This window comes from Typopeltis vanoorti, chromosome 2 (assembly GCF_054136105.1).
Source record: "Typopeltis vanoorti isolate ZY-2024b chromosome 2, IOZ_Tvanoo_1.0, whole genome shotgun sequence".
Lineage (NCBI taxonomy): Eukaryota > Metazoa > Arthropoda > Arachnida > Uropygi > Thelyphonidae > Typopeltis > Typopeltis vanoorti.
The window spans coordinates 83,750,282-83,772,665 of NC_143550.1; the positions used below are offsets into that span (position 1 = coordinate 83,750,282).

Consider the following 22,384-nt stretch of genomic DNA (forward strand, 5'->3'; position numbering starts at 1 on the left):
TACTGAATCTTCTCTGTTCTGAGACTCATATTAAACATCCTGGTCAAAGGAATGGCCAGTGCAGCTGAACACTCTTTTAGCACACTTGCTAATATTCCATCAGTCTCTATTGATGAATTCTTATTCAGTTTGTACAACAGCTCTAATACCTCAGCCTCACACACCTGCTTTTCTTCATCTAGTGAAGAGGTAACAGTGAGCTCAATGTTGCGTTCACCAGGTTGATAGCTTTTAACAAAATGGGCACTCATAAACTGAACAACCTCTTCTGCATCTGTAACCCTCAACCCATCTGGATTTAGAAGCGTTATTCTTTCATATTCATTCTTTCTTTTACTTGTAGCATATCGATAAATTCTTGTGGGTTGTCTTTGCACTCAGAGCCAGTTTCTTTTCATAATCAGACTTTGCTTTCTGTACAACAGTTGTGACTGTTCTAGCCTGCTGCTTATAATGTTCATAATGGATGTTGGGTTGTCTTTGGCACTCAGAGCCAGTTTCTTTTCATAATCAGACTTTGCTTTCCATACAACAGTTGTGACTATTCTAGCCTGCTGCTTATAATGTTCATAATGGATGTCATCCTTATGCACTCCTTCCACATCTTACGAATTTTTCTTCCTTTTCTTATGAATCTTGCTAATAGGTTGTCAGATGGCTTTAAAGAATATAATGAAAAATGTGAGCACTGTAATGAGAAAATGTATGATCCAACTAGTGCGCAAAAGTTGCTAAATAAAAGGATGGGATAACTTGGGTATAAATATAGAAAATAAATATCAGGAAGAGGACAAAATGTTCTTGAGGCTATAGAGAAAGCTTATGAATGGAGGAAAGAGTATTGTCAACGAAATCAGAGATGATAAAGGTGATGTGGCAGCTTGAAGATAAGGATATCCTAATTTGGAGTAATTACTTTGAAAGATTGTTAAGCAAAACAAGCAGAGATAGAACAGTAATAAAAAATTTTTAAGAGTAATGCAAATAGGAGTACATATCAATACTTGATATGATATCAATACAAGAAATATGGAAAAGCAGCTGGAGTAGATGATATTCAACCACAAATGTGGAGATACAGAAATTTTACGAGTAGATGTTATTTAATTTGTATATCAACAGTTAGAATTGAAGAAATTACAGGATGTTGGTTTGATCATTACAGGAAAATGGTAACATCAGGTATGAGAGACAAGAATGCACATTATCTCCACTCTTGTTCATCACTTATATCGATTGCATTATGAAAGCAAGCGTCATTATACCTGATATTAAAATCAGAGATATCAAACTGATCTCTGCTTTATGCAGATGATGATGTATTCCTAAACATGTTTTGCAAGTCTTCAGCATTCTTAGAATAAACTGAGTACAGCTGAAACAAATTCAGCATGAAAATAGGAACAAAATGACTATGAAAATAAGCAGCAACATAAAAAACTTCAGCTGCATTTGTAATGTTGAACTTATAAAAGTAAAATATTTCATCTATTTAGACATAGTTTTTAGTGAAGATGGCAAATTAAAATTGGAAATGCACAACAGATTAAACAAACCTGGTATAGTGAGGTGTCAGCTGAATGAATTTATATGGAATAAGAGTGAAATTTGCTAAAACACTCAACTAGCAGCATACAAGATAGTGTTCAAACCAGTTGATCAAAGATTAGACCACAAATGTAAGAGTTCTGAGAAAAATTGGGAGCCCAAATTTATGCCATCCATGGCAGAATCATATTAAAAATGAAGTCATTAGGAAGGAATTTGACATTGTTTGCAATGTCAAGTTTGTCTTTTTCAGGATAGCAGAAGATCCAGAAGAAGACCAAAGTCTAGGTGGATTGATTTACCAAGAAGTGGTTTAGAAGAACAAAAGGTTAGATATGATGATATTGGAATGTTGAAAAAGTCATAGACTGATTAGGAGAAAAATTGATGTTGATAGATTAATGGTAATATATACAATCATTTAATGCTATCATAGTAGCCTGAACATTTTTTGAGGATACCTATCAAGAACTTGATAATGATGAATTCAAATCTAATTTAATATTTTTTATATTACTTATTTCAATAGGGGTATAAAATTTTAATTAAAAATGACAGTTATTACAGATTTAGATAATTTAAAATTTTTTACTGATGTTTTTTTATATAGTTTTCATGATAAGAAGCCAATGCTACTCAGCCAGCTTACTGAAAACATCGTACTCTTTAGAAAACAAGTGATTCTCAATGAAATTTTGTACTGTTCTAATCGTTATATTATCACAACTTAAATCTCATTCACCGTATTATGGAATCATCAGAATTAACATTACCAAGGAAATTTGAACAGACCAGCTTAAAGGCCAGCATGCCAGTTTTTCAACTTCATTTAGTTTGATATTAAAATTGGTGCCATTTATAATGTTTTGCTTTTAATATCCCACAAGTGATAAGTAGCAGAACCTATAGTACATTAGTGCTGTTGTGTAGGGAGGTCGGTAAAGGGAACATGTGGACATTTTTCTTGAATAGCTGGAAGTTGATATTGGAACACTGTGAGGAAGTTTGTTTCCAGAGAACTCATCATCATCAAATTCCTGCGATGTACCCTCAAGGGGTGTACAGGATATGATAGTACTACATGAAAAATTTACGTCATTACTAACTCCCTATCTACAATTTTCCTCCAAATCAGTCTGTTACTTGTCAAGACTCCAACATTATCGGATCTTATATTTCTATCGTCTAAGGCACTTTGTACCATATCAATCCATCTATATCTTGGTCTTCCTCTGGGTCATTTTCCTGCCAACCTGGCAGAGAACACTTGTTTTACTAATCTTTCTTTGCCCATTCTCTTTAAGTGATCATACCCCCTGAGATTAGCTATGCTAACGCATTCCAGGATGCTGACAATGTCAAGTTCTTTCCTAATATCCTCGTTTTTAATATGATATTGCCTTTGATGCCATCTGTTGATGCCTCTAATCTTTCTCTGGACTCTCATATCTGTGGTCTCTAGTCTTTGGTCAAATGTTTTACTTCTGACCCAGCTCTTAGATCCATAAGTTAAAACTGGTTTGAACATTGCCTTGTATACAGCTAATTTAGTGTTCTGACTAATTCTCTCTTATTCCATATGAATTTATTCAATTGAACTTCCTACCATACCAGCTTTGTTGATTCTGTTGTCTATTTCCATATTTAATTTACCATTGTCTTTTTATTGCTGACCTTCATACCATATCTATTACAAGAGTTATTCAGAACTGATGCATGGAATAAAAGAGAAAGAAGAAAAGAAGTAGGTTTGGTGAATTTGCAGTTGAATTGTCAAAGGATCTGGAAGCTGTCGCTCATGTTTTATTATTCCTGGTGAAAGTGCAGGAATGATAGATGCCAATTTGGCAAAGTACTGTCTACAGAAGTACCTGTAGAAAAAGACATGAGATGAAAACACACCACTTGTGAGATAATGGTTGAAGTGAGCCAGTGAGAGGGGATCAAGCTTGAATTACCCTTCATGGATAGCATTAAGAATTTTTAGGGAGTTTTTTCCTTCTTTTTTTTTTTTTTGTGCACCACTCCAAATGTTGAACCATATTCTAGTTATATGGACTTGGAATTGTACAGAGTTTGCAACTGGATGGAATGAAAAGTAGTATTTTGAAAACAGAAAAGGATGCCAAGTTTTTTTAGAAGCTGAGGAAACTGTTGATGTGATGTTTTTATGCCAAGAAGGAACGAAAGTAAATGTCAATCAAAAGAGAGATTTGGCATCTGGCAATTTGACACACTTTCTGGTATTTGGATAGATGTCAACTGGTCATAAGAGAACTTTTATTTTTTTATGGATTTTATTTTTGGGAAAATTCCGATGTTACTCTAAGTAAATATTAATTTCGTGGCTATTTAGCCTATTTTTGTTTAGGAGTGCCCCTTTTTTTTATAAAGTCATTGGCTTTTTACTCAGTTTTAGGGCATTACTGAAGTTTTACATACATAAATAAATGAAGAATATAAACGTGAAAATTCTTTATCTCACCCATATGTGAAAGGTTGGGAGTAAAAAGACTGAGAGTTAAAAACAAAACAAGGAATCTGATATGTTTTTGAATAGCTGAAGGTTGTATCCTTTTGGAAAGATAGAGTGAGATAGACTCTCTCTAAAAAATTGATGTAGATGGAAAGAAAGAGAAGTTTGTTCTGGATGTTTGGAGCTGTTAGAACGTCCCACCTAACTGACCGTTCCAATTATGTTGGTTTGTTAAACTTATTCTAACCTTTTTAAATTCCGTTATTCTTTGTTAGTTGTTGATTGATACTCATCTGAATATAAAGAAATTTGTATTATACTGCGCCACCCTATATTCAGATTAGTCTAAATAATATAGAGGAATCAACTATCAACTAGACATATTATCACTTTATCTTCAGGCCGAAGTTATTATCATCATTTAAGGCGGCAAAGGTCCGATTAATTTTATGAGCGGTGCAATGAAAGAAAATCAGGCAATCTCCAAGTTTAACTCAACAAAAGAAAACATTTAATGTGCAATGGTACAACATATACATTCAAGTATAACTATCTGCAAAAAAAAGTTATCAAATAAAAAAATTACAAAATTCACATTCTGATGTTAATAACTTCTCAATTAGGTTTGAGGATCACGACTAATGTTAACATTTCTTAATTCTTAAAGCATCGGTATTTCTTTCACTTAGTTCTCTCTATCCAATTGGATGGATCATATTATAAATATATAAGCTTAGTTTAAGGTATTCAGAATAATTACAATCCCTTAACTGTCAAACATTCATTTTTCATTTCTTAATGCTCAGTTAATCAAGTTGAGAATAGTTCTCAAAGGTTCCTTCCAAATGTTACAATAATTAATCTTATGAAAGGCTATACTATAGTCTTTCTTAGTCAGCTAACCCTTAATAGAACAACATAACACTCATTGTTTCGAGGGGAAAGTACTTCAGTACATCTAACATCCGAACATTGATTGAGATAACACCACAAGTAAGGTCAACATATATCCGACGGAATTAACTGATATTGCTTCACAAGTTATGGAAAGGACAACTCTTACCAGGTTACTGCTTCTACACATTGAATTCGCATGGGCACATCTGAAATTCTTGTTGACTTTTACTTTATGGCAACACAATTCAAAAGAAATCTTCCATTATAACAACTGAATTATAGACACAGAAATACACAAGTCTTGATGCACTTGGTTTAAGTTATCTACTAATTCCTTATTTTCTTCTATATATTAACTTCAGTTCTGCAATATTCTTCCTCTAATCATTTGGAATTTATCGTAGTATTAGAACTCCCATAGAAGTAATTCAAAATGCCTATTAACTCCTTGTCCTTTCCTAGTCGATTTTTGGTATATATTAATTCCCCATCTGCCACTCACTACCTCTCTCTATGCTGTCTCTAGGGCTTCTTTTTACTTTTGTTTTCCAATCAATTATGTTCGCTTTTTCCCACCAAAATCCGGTTCTAACCGGTTGACCTATATCCTGACTTTTCTCATCATACACAGTAGCTCATGCTCTTCGCAAAGGTATTTGACAGAATTCCACATGGAACTCTGTTACGCAAATTAGAACAAATGGAGATGGATATGATACTGGTTATGTGGATAAAAGAGTGGCTGTTGCTGTATAAATATCAAAAAGTATTATACAGAGGAGCCTAATCCAGGTGAAAGCTGATGACTAGTGGTGTGGCACAAGGTTCAGTGCTAGGACCACTACTGTTTAATTTGTACATAAATGATATAGAAAATAACCTGAAAGGAAATATTTAGTTGTTTGCTGATGAAGCAAAATTATGTATAGTAATAGTGAATCAAGATGAATGTAGAGAGCTTGCAAGATGATTTAAATAGGCCATCAGTATGAGCAAAAACATAATGGGTGTCAGTTTAATATGGAAAAGTGTAAAGTTATGCATTTTGGGTTAAATTGATTTTTAGTTGTGTACCACATTGGGGGAACTATACTCCAGGAAATATATGAAGTTAGGGGGTGTACTTGGCTATTGAAGAACACACTAATAAGTGGAGATAAGTTGTTATTCCTCTTTATAAGGCCTTGATACATCCACATCTTGTTTACTGTGCTCAGGTCTGGTCTCCTAGATTTCTTGGGGATGAGGAAGTGGTGGAGAGGATTCAGATGTGAGCAACTAAGATGTAACTGTTCCCTATGAGGCTAGATTGTCGGTGCTTGTGTGTGTCTGTGCAGAAATTAGTTGATAGTCAGTAAACAGGGGATGTAGAAACATTTAAGATACTTAAAGGGTTACTTATAGGATTGATGCAGGAGAAATATTTCAGCACCAGTAGCCAATCAAAGATTGTTGCCCAAGACTTTTAAGTGGCATCCAGAGAGGAGAATGGCAAACAAGTTCTGCCATCTCGTGGTCCCCTAACACGATATGTTATTGTCTGAAATAGTGTGGGTTCTGTGGTTGATTTTAGGAGTTTAGGTGAAAAAACCAGCTTTCCCATGCCAGAGATCAATTAACTCTGGAACTTGTCGAAGAAATGTGTAGAAAAAGTTCCTCTTCTTGGCGACTAGAATTGAACTTCAGTCTTTCTCTGGACGGTCTGCTCATGTGATATTACTGATTTTTTCTTCCATATCTCATGGACTGATAAATACAAGAATTTTTTATATAAGTAGTTGATATTTTGTCTTCAACATTGACATTGGCTGATGCATTACTATTGGGTTCGATCTTTTATGCTGTTCTAGTGACTGGTTTGCAAAACTGCTTATGCTGAACCTCAAATATCTGTTACACCCCCTGTCCAAAAAGAAACCGAACTTTTGATAGAAAATAAAACACAGGCCAATTATAATTATTCAGATCATTTATTTCAATCAATATACTCTCCCTCAACCTTCTATTTAAGCTGTAAGTCAAACTTTATTATTGATAAATAGTGTTAAAGTACTTTAACATAAGCTGTATAGTTTTTTTGCAGAGATGAAAAATAGAAGCTAAAAAAGTTACCATTTTCATTTCAAAGGGGCAAAAAGTCCACTGACTTCTGTCATGTTCAGAATTGTTGAGAATCCAGATGGTTCAACATCTGTGTTCAGCAGTACCAGTAACAAACTCCTATGCAAAGTTGGTAGAAATCCTGCAACTGTGGTAAGTTATCACAATTTTTGCATAATTAGTTAACAATTAAAAATCTAACTTGTAACAGTAAGTAAGTAGGTAACAGTAACTAATGTTACTGATGTACTGTTTCCCTGTTTGACACAGTAATAATTTAAGAACTAAAGTAAATTTTATATCTGCTAAACTAATTCTTATAATAAAATAACAATTTGTATCTGGTAATTATAGAATACTAGGATTTGGTGTTTGAGACTGTTAAAGATATTCAGAGTTCTTGAAATTAGTATAACATACACAGAAATCTGTTTTGTCATACTTAATCTAGACACACAGTGTACAGTATATAAGAGTGAGAAAATGACATTATGCAACAAAACTAAAATAAATATTACAAACATGAAATGCTGCTATAAAACGTTATATTACATGTTTGATAGTAAAAGGAAAAATGTACATGGCAGAATGATTTTAAAGAATGCCGATGGTAGGGAGGTAACTGAATCAGTTGAGATAGCTGAGTTACTGAGTGAGCACTTTGCAAGAATATATCATCCAGGTGGTGACATTGCAGAAACGAATAAACCAGTAGATTATACGGGAATTGTGGTGAATGAAGTGGAGGTGAGTAGTCTATTGCATAACCTCGATGTCAATACATCTGTGGGATTGGATGGTATACCAGCTCGTGTAGTACGAGAAGCAGCTAAAGAATTGTCAGTACCCTTGACCATTTTGTTTAATTTGAGTCTCGGGTCTGGGTTAGTCCCGAGTGGGTGGAAGGAGGGGAAAATAGTTCCACTGCATAAAGGTGGTTCCTAGACTGCTGTTGTAAATTACCGACCGATTAGCATATAGGAATCATTGTCAAGGTCTTAGAGAAATTAGTCAAGAAAAGAATACAGGATTGGATAGATGAAAATGGGATATTGTATGGGGGATAGCATGGTTTTATGAAGGGTAGATCATGCCCCAGTAACTTGCTCACGTTTTATAACACAGTGACGGCTGAACTGGATAGGGGTAATGGGTTTACAGTGATACTACTGGACCTTGCCAAGGCCTTTGACAGGATACCACATGGAACCCTAATCAGTAAACTGGAGCAGATGGGGATAGATATAGGGTTGGTAAGATGGATAGGAGGGTGGTTGAAGGAGAGATACAAGAGAGTGGTTTATTCAGGAGTGGAGTCAAAAAGACGTCTTGTGACCAGTGGAGTGCCGCAAGGCTCTGTTCTTGGACCACTGCTTTTCAATTTGTTCATCAATGATATTGGAAAGGATTTGAGAGGAAGTGTTCACTTGTTTGCTGATGATGCAAAGTTGGGTAGAGCAATTGTGAGTGCACAGGATGTCAAAATTTTACAGGATGATTTGGATAGTTTGGAGAACTGGGCTAGGAAAAATGGATGTCAGTTTAATGTGGCAAAGTGTAAGGTTATGCACTTTGGGGTGAAAAGAATAGCAGCAGTATAACGCATTGGTGGAACTGTACTCCAGGAGATTGATGAGGCCAGGGATTTGGGAGTGCTGGTGGATAGGGAGTTGAAGTTTAGGGGGCACATTGCAAAAGTGACTAAAACAGCTCACCAAATCACTTGGCTTATGAAAAATACTTTAATATGCAGAGACAAACAAGTTGTTGTTCCTCTGTATCGAGCCTTGATAAGACCCCATCTGGACTTCTGTGCCCAGTTATGGGCACCAGGGTTTCTTCGTGATGGGGAGGAAGTGGAGAGGGTCCAGAGACGAGTGACCAAGATGATAGCAGGTCTGTAGAATGAACCTTATGAGAATAGGTTGAAGATTTGTGGGTTGCAGAAATTGGACGATAAGATACAAAAAGAGGCGAAGGAGGGGTGATATGATTGAGACATTTAAATTACTGAAGGGTTTTTATAAGATTGATCCAGAAGATATTTTTGAAAATACGACTGGTGGTGGGAGGACTAGGGGCCATGCATGGAAGCTGGGCAAGAGCGTGGTTGACAAGGGTGTTAGAGCTAGGTTTTCTACTTGGAGAGTGGTGAATGAGTGGAATAAGCTTCCATAGTCTATTGTGGGTGCTGGGTGCTACGACCGTGAATGAGTTCAAGGCAAGATATGATAGATACTGTGTGAATGTTGAATAGTTGTTCCAGACATGATGTTAGGGCCTCCCTCGATGAGTCTGTCAACTCCTTGGAGTTTCCCAGAACAACAACAATAATAATAATAATAACTTAAAGCAATTTTCAGTAACTTAAGTTCAACATTCTATTTTGAATTACTACAAAATCAGTTGGAAGAAACCAAGTTATCCAAGGAGGTATGAATTTAAATTGAGAAGATATTTAGGGAGTTAACTGAAGCATAAACATTCACAGTAAAACTGCAATGAATTGATATGAATCACCAGTATCTGCTAATAATTTACGCCATTACAGCTTAGTTGACAATTTAAATTTGCTTAAATTAATTTAATCTCATTTATGTAAACTTATCTGCTATACTTATGATGTAGTTTGTGTGTGTTCAGATGTCATTGAAATGTTGATGAAACATAGGTTGATTAAATGTAGATTATTGCTTTATATTGAAATGTTGTGAGTCGGATCAACAGGGGAAGGACACTAAACATCACTGTCTTCACTTGAACTGTCACTCTCTGTAGGATCATTTTGAGGCTGTTGGTATGTAGGATCATCATCAGAATCACTCGGCTCCAATCTTCAGATTCCTCTAACAGTTTTTCAATCTCCTCTTCAGTAAGTATGTGGTAATAGGCCTTTTTTTATGCCTGATGGACCTGGATTTTGGCTGTCCATGTGTAAAAGAGATGATAATGCCAATTAACAAACTTCTATTCATTTATGTTTGCAAAAATAAAATTATAAAAATATTGTACAAGAACTTTCTAACCTCAAACTATTTGCCTCATAGATTACCTTACAAACATATTTTCCTCATGTGAGGACAGGTTGTTTTCAAGTTTGTTTTATGAATATGATAATAAACATGAACAAATTAAATATTTACACTTCATCTACAAGGTATAACAATATATAAGCCATACTAACCTTTCCAGAAGACTCATAAAATCCAAATTCAAATCAACAAAACAGCAGCTTTTCACTTCCTCCTTGATACCACCATGCACTGCAGAGAGAGAGATTGGTATTCCTGTAACTCTGTTGAAATTCCTGCCATCTGGTGTGGTTTCTAAGAATATGTTGGTCTCCCCCAGATGAGAACTACATGCATGCAGTAGCACTAAATTATGAATGAATAATTATTATGAGGGAAAATATGTGTCCTCATATGAGGCCCTTATGGATGAAAGTGTTAATTTAATACTAACAGGTCTTGTGTTCTGGATGATATCCCTCAGTTATGCCTAAAACTTGCACTCTAAAATTAGCACCAATCCAGTACTGTCGACAGGGTGTAGCATGTAGGCAGCCTGCCTCACGGCACGGCTTAATAAGGGCGCTCGTTCAGCCATATTGCGGTAGGTGCCGTCACACCGCTAACAATTCCTGTTAGCGTAGCAGGTGCGGAAAGAAGTTTTTCCAAGATTAAACTGATTAAAAATTATTTATGAACAGCAATGACCCAAAAAGATTGGTTGGTCTAGCAACTATATCAATAGAAGCGGACTTAGCTTATAATTTAAATTTAGAAGAGCTTATAAACAGTTTTATTATACAATATCCCTGTAGAGCAAACTTTTCATTAATATTATTATGTAATCGTTTTGCATTAATGTTTCTCTTGTAATAAAAACAAAATCACAATTGGAGATTTTCTTATATTTTTGTCTTATAATCCATCAGTGATGATATTGTTTTGTTTGCCTCAGGGTGCGATCTAATCTGGCGACCACCCTGCACCTATCCTTTTGTATTTTATCTTCCTCATCTGCCATCTATCCAATGGCATGTGAACAAGTCTATTTTTAGCTCATTCAGAAAAAAAAAAAAATTGCCCATCAAGATATTTTCTCTTCACTTTATTTCTCTCAAGAATAATGGAGACGGTCAAAGCTGACTTTGTCACTAACAAGAGGTGTACCAATATGAATTTTGTAACCTCTTGTTTTGAAAATGCTACTATATATAAATAGTGATATAATTTTCCTGCTTTGTCTTAATCTTATTTCTTATATTTGTCACATTCTACTATATCTTATTTGCTCATACTCTGTAGTATAACAAATTTATTTGTTTATCAACTGCACTAATTAGACTATATGTTGAGTGCGATTTTATAAGATTTTCAACTGAAGACAAAGCAGATATTGTTCTTATTACCCACCCCTTTTCATGTGGGGCACCTGTTCGTGGTGGAGGGGTCCTCCCAGTGACAGTAATGGCCTTTTTCATTCTTCTTCTTCTTTTTTTTTTTTTTTTTTTTTTTTTTTGCTTCTGTATTCTTTGCTCTACTCCTCCTGAAACTTTTTCACTATCCTTTCTTCCCAGACCACCACCACTGAGATCCAGTGCCCTGCTGCTGCTGTGTGATGCAACCTGTGGTCACCCAGAAAGGGGGGGGATCCTGGTAGTCTTGCACTACTTTGGCTCCTGCTTCGGCAAGACAGGTGGTCTTGGATGGCCCAGCCAGGATCAATTGGCTAATGGGTTTGCCTGCAAGGGTCAGCGGTGTTGCAATGAGTCTCTCACCCCATGGTCCTGGGTCAGGATTCTAGGCTTGTCGTGCCAGTATAGCATCCAAGGTAGCCCTGGCATTCCACTCCTGAGCACAGTTTTTGCTTGCCGGTCAGTGGGCATCCATGTGTGTGGCTCCATGGTGGGTGGGGGGCTCTGGCACCAAACCAAAAAACTCCTTGAGCATGAATCCTTCATCCCTAAACATTTCAGGGGCCCTAACTATGTCCCAACCAAGTACTAATAGCATACATACAGCATATGGAAACAGGAATAAGAAACAGAAGATATATGATACTCATATAAATGCATCGACATTTTTAATTATTCATGCAACAGGTGAGAAGCCAATTGGGAAAATGTCACCCTTCTTTATTCAAAAGGGTTTAGAAGGACTAGCAAGACTTGCCAAACGGTTATGAAATTGTGTTCTGGTGATATCCTTGTGGAAACAATGAGTCAGCAACATTCCGAGAAACTACTGAGAACAATGGCAGCAGGTGAAATACAAATTGCAGTAACACCTCATAAAACACTCAATTCCAGTAGAGGAGTGATATCAGAATGGGATCTCCTTGATGTTCCTGATGAGATATGTTCAGAGCTTAAAGATCAAGGAGTGCCAGGTGTGAGACTTATCCTGATACACAGGGATGGTTGCCTTATTTCAACCAAGAACATTATCCTTACTTTTGATGCACCTAAGCCTCCAACATTTGTAAAAGCAGAGTATCCCAGCTGTCCTGTTAGAATGTACATCCCTAACCCGCTGAGATGCTTTAAATGTCAGAGGTATGGATGCCCAAACTGCCTGTCGTGATTCTACTACCTGTGCTCGATGTGGTAGTAAAGAACATGATAACAAAACTTGCTGTGCAGAAAAGCTAAATGTGTCAAATGTCAGGGAGATCATCCAGCTTACTCTCATGCATGTCAGAAGTGGAAAGATGAAAAAGAAATGCAAAAAATAAAAACATAACATATCAGGATGTGAAAAAGAAAGCTGTGGCACCAAACCAAATCTCTTCCTCATGACACCTGTTCTGAGATCCTCTTATCATGAGAAGGTGACAATTAAAAACGTGCCAACAGCAACTCAAACCTGTATGTCTGTTCCACTATCTGATAATTTCATCATACCCTCACCTTATGATCGCAAGTGCTTCTCTGTTGAGCACATCAATCACATGACCTATGGCTTTACTCCAGAGACAACTTCAAAAATGGTCCCACTTGATGAAAACCCACTTGTCAAAAAAATATGGCAAAGATATCACTCACCAGATACTCGCACAGAAAAAAATAGATATTTCGGTACCTACTGAAAGTAAACTAAACTTACCAACTGACCCTAACACGTTAGATGTATTGAACACTCTACCAGAGGAAGAGATGGATACTGGTGGCTGTCCATACCCCAAAACAATTGATGAATATAAATCTGACAAAGGTAAGCCCTCAACCTCTCAAAAACCAGAGAAATCTATAAAACCAAAAAAAAATAGGAAAATATTTGCAATTGGAACTGTTGTGGGTTTTGCCAGAATATTGATATCAAGATGTTGTTGCAGAAACAAAAGCCTTTCTGTTTCTGTCTACAGGAAACGTACTTAAGACCCAATGAGGACCCTACCTTTAGGAATTTCACTGTTGTACATGAAGACAACTGGAGGTGGTCCTGCTCATGGAGGAGTAGCTATCCTAGTGGGCAGTCATATTCCTTTCCATCATGTCCAACTTAATACTGCTCTGGAAGCAGTATCGATTCGGCTCTTCGTGGGATTTCTTATTACAGTATGTTCATTATTTACCACTAAGTGCTGAGTTAAATGAAATTGATCTTGATAACCTTATCTTGAAACTGCCTGAACCCATACTTTTGGTGGGTATCTTTAATGGTCACAATACTCTGGGGTAGTGTCAACACTAATAGACGAGATCGAATCATTGAAAGAATCCTTGATAATAATATCCTCTCCCTTTTAAATAATAAACTTGATACTTATTTCCACATGCCAACCCTTCAAAATCATGCAGTTGATCTTACAATTTGCTCCCCTTCCATTGTTCCACTGCTCACATGGGATGTTGAAGAGAACATACATGGAAGCAATCACTTCCTTGTTCTTTGCACAATGTCCTCACAGGAATCGTGTTCACCCACATGAATTCCTATATGGAAAATGGACCAAATGCTGATACTGTCAGTCAAACACCTATCAATGAAGTTGTAAAATATATATCAGAGTGCATTGTCTAGGCAGCAACAGCCTCCATCCCAAAAACATCATCTCTGCTTCCATTCTTTACAAAGCCTTGGTGAAACCCAGAATGTCAGACAACCAAAAAAGGTCAACACAGAGCATGGGGTATATTTTGTAGATACCTCACCTTATCAAACTTAATAGCTTTCAAGCATGCTCGAGCCAAAGCACGTTGTGCGAGTCAAAAACAGTTGTGGATCCAATTTACCTACATTAATTAATCAAATGACTAGTCCAAATATTGTATGGGATAAAATCCAGAAAATGAAAGGCAGATGTTTTGCATTATGGGAGATACTGAGATAGGAGTGATGTTAGCTTGGTCCACCTTTGCTACGAGTTGCCTGGTGTTGTGCTACCTTACCCCAGTCCTGAAGATATTTTCAGGTGCAAACTTTGTTTCCTCACACTTAGATAAAGGATTAAACTAAATTTATTATTGTTTGTCTACTTTAGACCATAATGGAATTTGCTGATCCCAAAGCTATTGCAGACACTTTGGGAGAAAATTTTGCCAGAATCTCAGCAACAGCTTCATATCCTCCTGAATTCTTAATACTTGAAAGAGTGGCGAGAGAAACAAAGGCTAAATTTTTCTAGCAACATTCATGAGCAATACAATCGGCATTTGTTAAGGAGGAACTAAAAATAGCTCTCCTGCTGTCTCACCCTAGTGCAGTAGGGCCTGATGACATCCATTACGAAATGATAAAACATCTACCATCATCTTCTATGGATCTCCTTCTCTTATTATACAATAGAATACTTGCAGAGGAAGAGTTTCCAAACTTTTGGCATAAGTCAGTTGTCATTGCTAACCTGAAACCAGGAAAAGATCCAACATAAGCAAATAATTATCGATCCATTGCTCTGACCAGCTGTCTTAGAGAAAATGGTTAATGCTAGACTTCTCTAGTATTTAGAAAGCAACAATCTTCTCTCCAATAGGCAATTGTAGATTCAGTAGACATTGTTCAACTTTAGACCATTTGGTTAATTTAAAAATTTGTATAAAAGATGCATTTCTGAAGCAAGAATACCTTGTTTCAGTTTTCTTTGACATGGAAAAAGCTGACACAGCCTGGAGATATGGCATATTATAAAAGACCTCTATAACCTAGGTCTCAAAGGACAGGGCCATTCCTGTATTTATTAAAAACTTTCTGTCCAGGTGAACTTTCCAAGTCATAGTGGGAAGTACTCTATCCTGACCATGTCATCAAGAACAGGATGTTCCTTGGGGAACATCCTGTTCTTGATGACATGGTCAGGGTCTATTCTAATAGCAAAAAGGGTCTTAAGTGTGACCCTTTTTGCTATTAGAATTAACTCAATCACTGAACAGCTTCCTCCCACTGTAGACAATGCTCTCCATGTTAATGACTTCACAATTTCCTTCACTCGCATAACATGAGTGTAATTGAAAGACAACTTCAGCAAGCAATTGATCATGTTTCTCTGTGGGCTCTTTGTAATGGGTTTAGGTTTTCGAGAGAAAAAAGTGTCTATGTACACTTGAGTGGAAAATGCGCTCATCACCCAGATCCTGAATTAAGAATGGGATGCACTGTTATTCCAGTAGCTACAGAAGCCAAGTTCTTGGGACTCATCTTTGACAGAAAACTTACATTTCTAGCACACATTCGTCAACTAAGAGAAAAGTGCAAGAGTGCATTTAACCTCCTTCGCTCTCTGTCCTCTACTGGGTAGGGTGCTGATTGAGTTTCATTCTCCATCTTTATCGTGCATGTATACGTTCAAAGCTGGATTATGGGGGTCTCAAGGCTATGGTTCAGCAAAACAGATTAACTGCAATGGTTGGATTCCATCCATCATCATGGTATATGGATAGCTACTGGTGCCTTTCACACAGTGTTTATGTTGAAGCAAATGAACCGGCTCTATTACTTTGATGGAAACAGTTGTCTCTTAATTATGCCCTAAAGATTAGGTCTCTCTCCCAGATTATCCTACATGGACTAGTGTCTTGTCTCTGCATTGGGATGCTCAATATCACACATTTCAAACTGCTATATGTCCTTTTGGTATGCGTGTTAAAGAGACTGCAAGCTGTTGGTATGAATGTAAACAACATTGCCTACACTAAACATAACATCCCTCCATGGCAGGTTTGCACTCCATCCTGCAACCTCTCACTTTGTCAGCTACAGAAGTCTGCCTTTACTTGTTTAATGCACACAGAGCAGTACATGCTGATATCTTGCCCATCCATACTGATGGTTCAAGAACTAACACTGTTGGTTGTGTTACTGTGTTTCCTGACATTATCTCCAGCCAGATCCCACCAGACTGCATATAAAAGAAAACTGCTGCCAAAAGTGTATAATTTATAATACAGACTCATTGAGCTCTTTACAGGCTATCTCCTCTCCTATATATAATCCACATTCAGTACTTTGAGGTGCTACACCTGTTTCACAAAATGAAAATCCTTGATTTTGATGTTCAATTGTGCTGGATTCCCAGCAACGTTGGAATTAAGGGAAATGAAGCTGCAGATGCAGCTGCTAAATTAGCTCATACTTTCTCCACATACTGTTTGACTGTACCATATACAGTAGGGCAACCAGATTTTCAAAGCAAAAAAGAGACATTTTGAATTTTTCAGCAATTAAAAAAAGGGACAAAAACAGGACACTTCTGGTATGCTCTACACAAAAATCGAATAACATATAATTATAATTACAGTACGCAGGACTGAAGTATCCATTATTAATCAAGAGGAAAATACAGAATGAATAGATGATAATGGGATACCGTATGGGGGACAGCATGGTTTTGTAAAGGGTAGATCATGCCTCAGTAACTTACGTTTTATAATACAGTGACAGCTGAACTGGATAAGGGCAATGGGTTTACAGCCGTCAAAGGCCTTAGCAAGGTCCAGTGACAGGATACCACATGGAATTCTAATCAGTAAACTGTGGCAGATGGGGATGGATAATATAGGATTGGTGAGGTGGATAGGAGGGTGATTGATGGAGAGATATCAGAGAATAGTTTATTCAGGAATAGAGTCCAAAAGAAGACCTGTGACTAGTGGTGTGCCACAGGGTTCAGTTCTTCGACCACTGCTGTTTAATTTGTTCATTAATGATATAGGAAAGGATCTGAGAGGAACTGTTCATTTGTTTGCTGATGATGCTAAGTTGGATAGAGCAATAGTGATTGCACATGATGTCAGAATTTTGCAGGATGATTTGGATAGATTGGAAGACTGGGCTAAGGAGAATGGATGCCAGTTTAATGTGGCAAAGTGTAAGGTTATACATTTTGGGGTGAAAAGAATAGCAGCAGTATACCACATTGGTGAAACTGTACTCCAGGAGATTGACGAGGCCAGGGATTCGGGAGTGTTGGTAGACAGGGAGTTGAAGTTTAGGGGGCACATTGCAAAAGTGGGTAAATCAGCTCATCAGATCACTTGGTTATTGAAGAATACTTTGACGAGCAGAGACAAGCAAGTTATTGTTCCTCTTTATCGAGCCTTGATGAGACCTCATCTTGACTACTGTGCCCAGATCTGGGCACCAGAGTTTCTTCTTGATGGGGAGGAGGTAGAGAGGATCCAGATGCGAGTGACCAAGATGATAGCAGGTCTATGAAATGAACATTTTGAGAACAGGTTGAAGATTTGTGGGTTGCAGAAATTGGCTGATAGGCAGAAGAGGAGTGATATGATTGAGACATTCAAATTACTGAATGGCTTTTACAAGATTAATTCAGAGGAAATTTTTCAGAACAGGTCTGGTGGTTGGAGAACTAGGGGCCATCCATGGAAACTGAGCAAGGGTGTTAGAACTAGGTGTTTTGCTTGGAGAGTGGTGAATGAGTGGAATAAGCTGCCAATGTCTGTTGTGGTTGCCATGACTGTGAATGAATTCAAGGCAAAGTATGTTAGATACTGTGTGGATGCTGAATAGTTGTTCTGACCGTGATGTTTAGTGCCTCCCTCGATGAGTCTAAGGTCTCCTTGGAGTTGTTCTTAATAATTATGGAGTATCAGCATTATCATTATTATTATATTTATATGAAGACATTATTTCTTCCAAAAGTATTAGCTCTTTCAAGATGCACTCATAAATGTCAATATACGAAATGTCAAAGTGTGTGTCTTGATCACAGTTATTGCTTGCACTGTCTTGGTGTTAAAGTGGTTCTTTTCATCAGACCACAAAGTACTCAAGAGAGAAAAATTTCTCTCTACAGCTGCATTTGTTCCTGGGATTGCCTTAACAAACACAAAAACTGGCAGTATGTTTTCGTAGTGGATGTTTTTTCTTGGAGCACCTTAAACAGGTCACACCACTTTTTGTCAACTTCAGCATTCGTGTCCTTCCATTCTTCCATCTTGGAGTTCACAACATTATTTATATGTCTGACTTCATCAACAATTTTGAATATTTTGCTGTCAACATTACTGATTGCTTTTAGGCTGCTTGCAACTTCAGACCAAGTTAGCAGAGTTTGTAACTAAATTCAGTGAAATGCTTTCAATTGCTGGAAATGATAAGTCCATTTGCTTAAATATTCAAGGAAAGTATCATAAAATAAATTTGTAGTATCTAAAAATTCTTTTTCATCAAAGATGCCCTCATCTTTGAACTCTGAAATAATTGATGACATTTTAAATGTTTGAAAGTTCTCAGAAATCTGGTCAAAGTTCTCCTATTTGTAATTTTCTGTCTGAGCGATTCCAATTCTCTACCATTTCAGTTGCCAAAAAATTTACCTTTCTATTTTTGTTATTGTTGCTGAGAATACTTTCAGCTGACTTTGCATGAAATGGAGCAATAAAGGTTGAAACCGGTATGAGTAGTGTCCCTTCCCTTAATGCATAACATTATACATATCCGCAAAGAGATGTGTTTTGCATTTTGGGAGATACTGAGATAGGAGTGATGGTAGCTTGGCCACCTTTGCTATGAGTTACCTGGTGTTTGTACTACCTTACCCCAGTCCTGAAGATATTTTCAGGCGCAAACTTTGTTTGCTCACACTTGGATAAAGGATTAAACTAAATTTATTATTGAATGTTGTTTACTTAAAAATGATTTCAACAATGTAGGGCATTTATCTTGTGATATAAAGTAAGATCTGAGTCTGTCATACATGTCAATAATCCTATTCACAGCTGGTAGTAATGATAACCATCTTGTTTGTTCACTACCTAGAACACTCTTGTATTCAGTTTCTGTAAATGTTCAGAAATTCTTCAATTCCTCTACTCTCGCAGCGTAAATATGGAAATACTAAAATATTTTATTTGCAATTGTTTCGATATCAATAAGCAAAATATCAGCACTTGTCTGTACACCATTATGAACGACACGAGCAGCTCAGCCAGTAGCATGTATGTTCATTTGTAACCCTATGTTGAGTCTTGAAAATACATTGTTGGAACCACCTTGTTTGTATCCACCGAAGTTAGTGTTACAGTTATCTGCAGAAAATGCAATAATTTTCTCAGTCAGCCGCTGTTTCTGCAAAATATTCAATATATGATTTGCAAGCAGTTCTCCTGTTTCTCCTGTTATGTTCTGAAAATCTATCACTTTAACCTGAATATCTTTATTCAGGTTAAAGTTTCTTTGCATGGAGGGTGGTTGAACCATGGAATGCAATGCATGAGGTGTCAATAAGTTCAAGGAGTGGTATGATAGACTCTGTGTTTCCTAAGAAGGACCTCCCACCATTAAGGTCTAAATAATAATAATAATAATAATAAAACTCTTCCTTTCTGGTCACCGTTTTTCTTTGAATCAAGAGGTGATTGCAGCTGTGGAGGGGTATTTTGGAGATCTTACTGAGAACCATTAAAGGGACAGGATAATGGCACTGGAGCATTGCTAGAATAAATGTATTTGTCTTAAGGGAGAGTATGTTGAAAAATAAAAAATAATTTTGAAATTACAAATTTGTTTTTTCATTGTTAGGCCGAGAAATTTTTAGACCACTCTCGTAAGTCGTCTGATATCATTAATAGTACCCCCCATCCTTTCCTATCTCTTCTGTCATTCATAAAAATAGTATACCCATTACATTTGATCCCAGTTACTGCATCTGGGTTTCACTATTGCCGACAATTTTAGGCCCACATCATATTCAGTAAAGTAACAAATTCAGTCCGTTTGTTTCCGATGCTCCTAGCATTTATGTATAGACATAACAAATTACCTCCTAGCCTGTTCTTATAATTAGATATGCAATCTATTTGGCCTTGTTGCAGAACTTTCTCTTTTCCCTCCTCAGGCATACTCAAAAGGTCCGTACTGAAAGCATATATTTCCACCCCTTTGCCAGATGCATAACCATATCTGAAGTCATTCATATCTTTATAATTTAACACAACTTTAACACACATTTTTCCAATTCTTCCTTTGATGATTAGTTTCACTCTGCATTAGGTCCCATGTGAATAAGTAATTTTTTCCAGGCTCCTGATGCCAAATGAATTTAAGTGCAGGCTTGCCTTAAGTGCAAACACACTCCACACAACTAAAAACTCGCATCCATTTCTTCTAGACATCCTGCTTATGGAATCATTTGCCTGTCATTGCCCTCCTGTTGTTTCTACTGTTGTATCTGAGTAGAAACCTACAATTTTTATTCTCTCACATTTCTTTGTCACTTCTTCCAACAGACTTTTCAAGTCCTCTCTCATATACTATATTTTTTGTTACTTAAATTATTAATTGCTGCCAGAACTACAATTTCTTTTCCTTTTGTTTTCTTTTCTGTTTTTCAATTACGTGTGTCATATTTTTAATTTTCACCCTAGGAAACTAGAAGTAGTATGAACTTCTTGTAATCACAAATTTTAAGATTGAATCACCATACCATATCATCTTTTTTTTTCTTAGATTTTAATTGACTTACCTTGTTGTTATTAATATTGATTTCTAAGTTCAGTGCTTTCCTGCCTCTTCTTGTTCTGATCCTTTTTCTTATCCTGTCTAATTTTTGTTAAACATTTTTCCATTTTTTTCAAATTCTCTGGTTGATTTTCTAATAGTTTCTTTTAATTGGGATATTTCTGATGTCAAATTATCCTTGGATAAATTATCATCATTACTGCAGCAACACTTTTGCTCATCGGGACAAACGTTCTCCTCAGTAGTAAGTAGTAATAACTTTAACTTGAGCTTCAGACACTGCCCTGTTGTGACTAGTTTTTGGCACCATTCTTAAGAGAACAAAAAACCACTGATATTTCTCCAGTTATGTTATGAAATGCTGTAATACAATAAATACACTAAAAAAATACAATAATATACTAAAAATACACCAATAAATCTAAGAAAACACTCAATAAATCTATAGAAATCACCAATCGTTAAGGAGCTTCTTAACTGCACATCTTTTCATCAGATAGCCTCGAATCCAAAAGTCTATTTTTGTCCTCCTTCCACTCTTTGGGACTCTTTTTAAAAACTGTTTAAGTTGAGACTTAAACAGCTTTTAAAGGGCATTACTATTTCCCCTGCATGTTCTAAGAGGTGAGCCAATGTCCCATCTAATCTTACAGCTGTATTTGCATTCAGATTCTGCAGTATACTAATTATATTCAATTCTTGATTCTATTTTCACATCAGTAACTATCACCTGTCATAAACAATTAATGCCACTTACCTGAAATTTTCATGGAGGGCTAAATATGTTAAGACTTTACCTTTCATATCCACAATTCAGCTTAAAATTCTAAATCAAGTTTTTATCTTATTGAAAAGAAATATTTTAAACATAGAATAAGTTGCTACCCATACAAACTTCATGACTTTTAAAAAATAAATTTCAAATTAAAGAAACATTGTATATTTTGACATATTTCTTTAATTTATAGTTCTAAGAGAACTGTCAGATGCCAGCTGTCCATCATTGGGATTCTATCCAGTTAGGAATCAGACTAGTGATTATCACTTGGCTTGTCTTCCTCTTTGTAATTGGAGATGACCAGTTACAAATTGGATGACTCTATGATTTATACTCATCCTTTCTATGGTCTGTTTATTGTTTCTGTTTTCCTGATGAAAATGGTTACCCTGATTGAATTACTGAAATAATTCTAACTTGGAGAAGGCATTCATTTTTTGCCTTGTAGACAAATATTTAGCTAGTTTTGTTTTGAAAAACAAAACCATCTAAAATATTGTATTTCTGCAGAAATCCTGTTTAGAAAATTTGATAGGTTTATTTTGTTCAAGTAACAATTTGAATTGTTTTCATAGTGCTAAAACTTTTTCTGCAACTTTTTCCCTATGACCACCACTGTACTTTAGTGATAAGGAAGATCGCACTTTATGCTTC

The 22,384-nt window shown here is 36.4% G+C and overlaps 1 protein-coding gene across 9 annotated transcripts in view; it reads left to right on the forward strand.

Annotated features, from left to right (window-relative positions):
• Window positions 1-22,384, forward strand: part of LOC150109218 (uncharacterized) — a 319,064-nt gene that overhangs the window by 212,273 nt on the left and 84,407 nt on the right. For all 9 annotated transcript variants that reach the window (XM_090412182.1, XM_090412235.1, XM_090412210.1 and 6 more), the window contains one exon: window positions 7,050-7,174. In XM_090412182.1, the coding sequence (XP_090268308.1) occupies window positions 7,050-7,174 (125 nt within the window). The remainder of the gene's footprint in view (window positions 1-7,049; window positions 7,175-22,384) is intronic.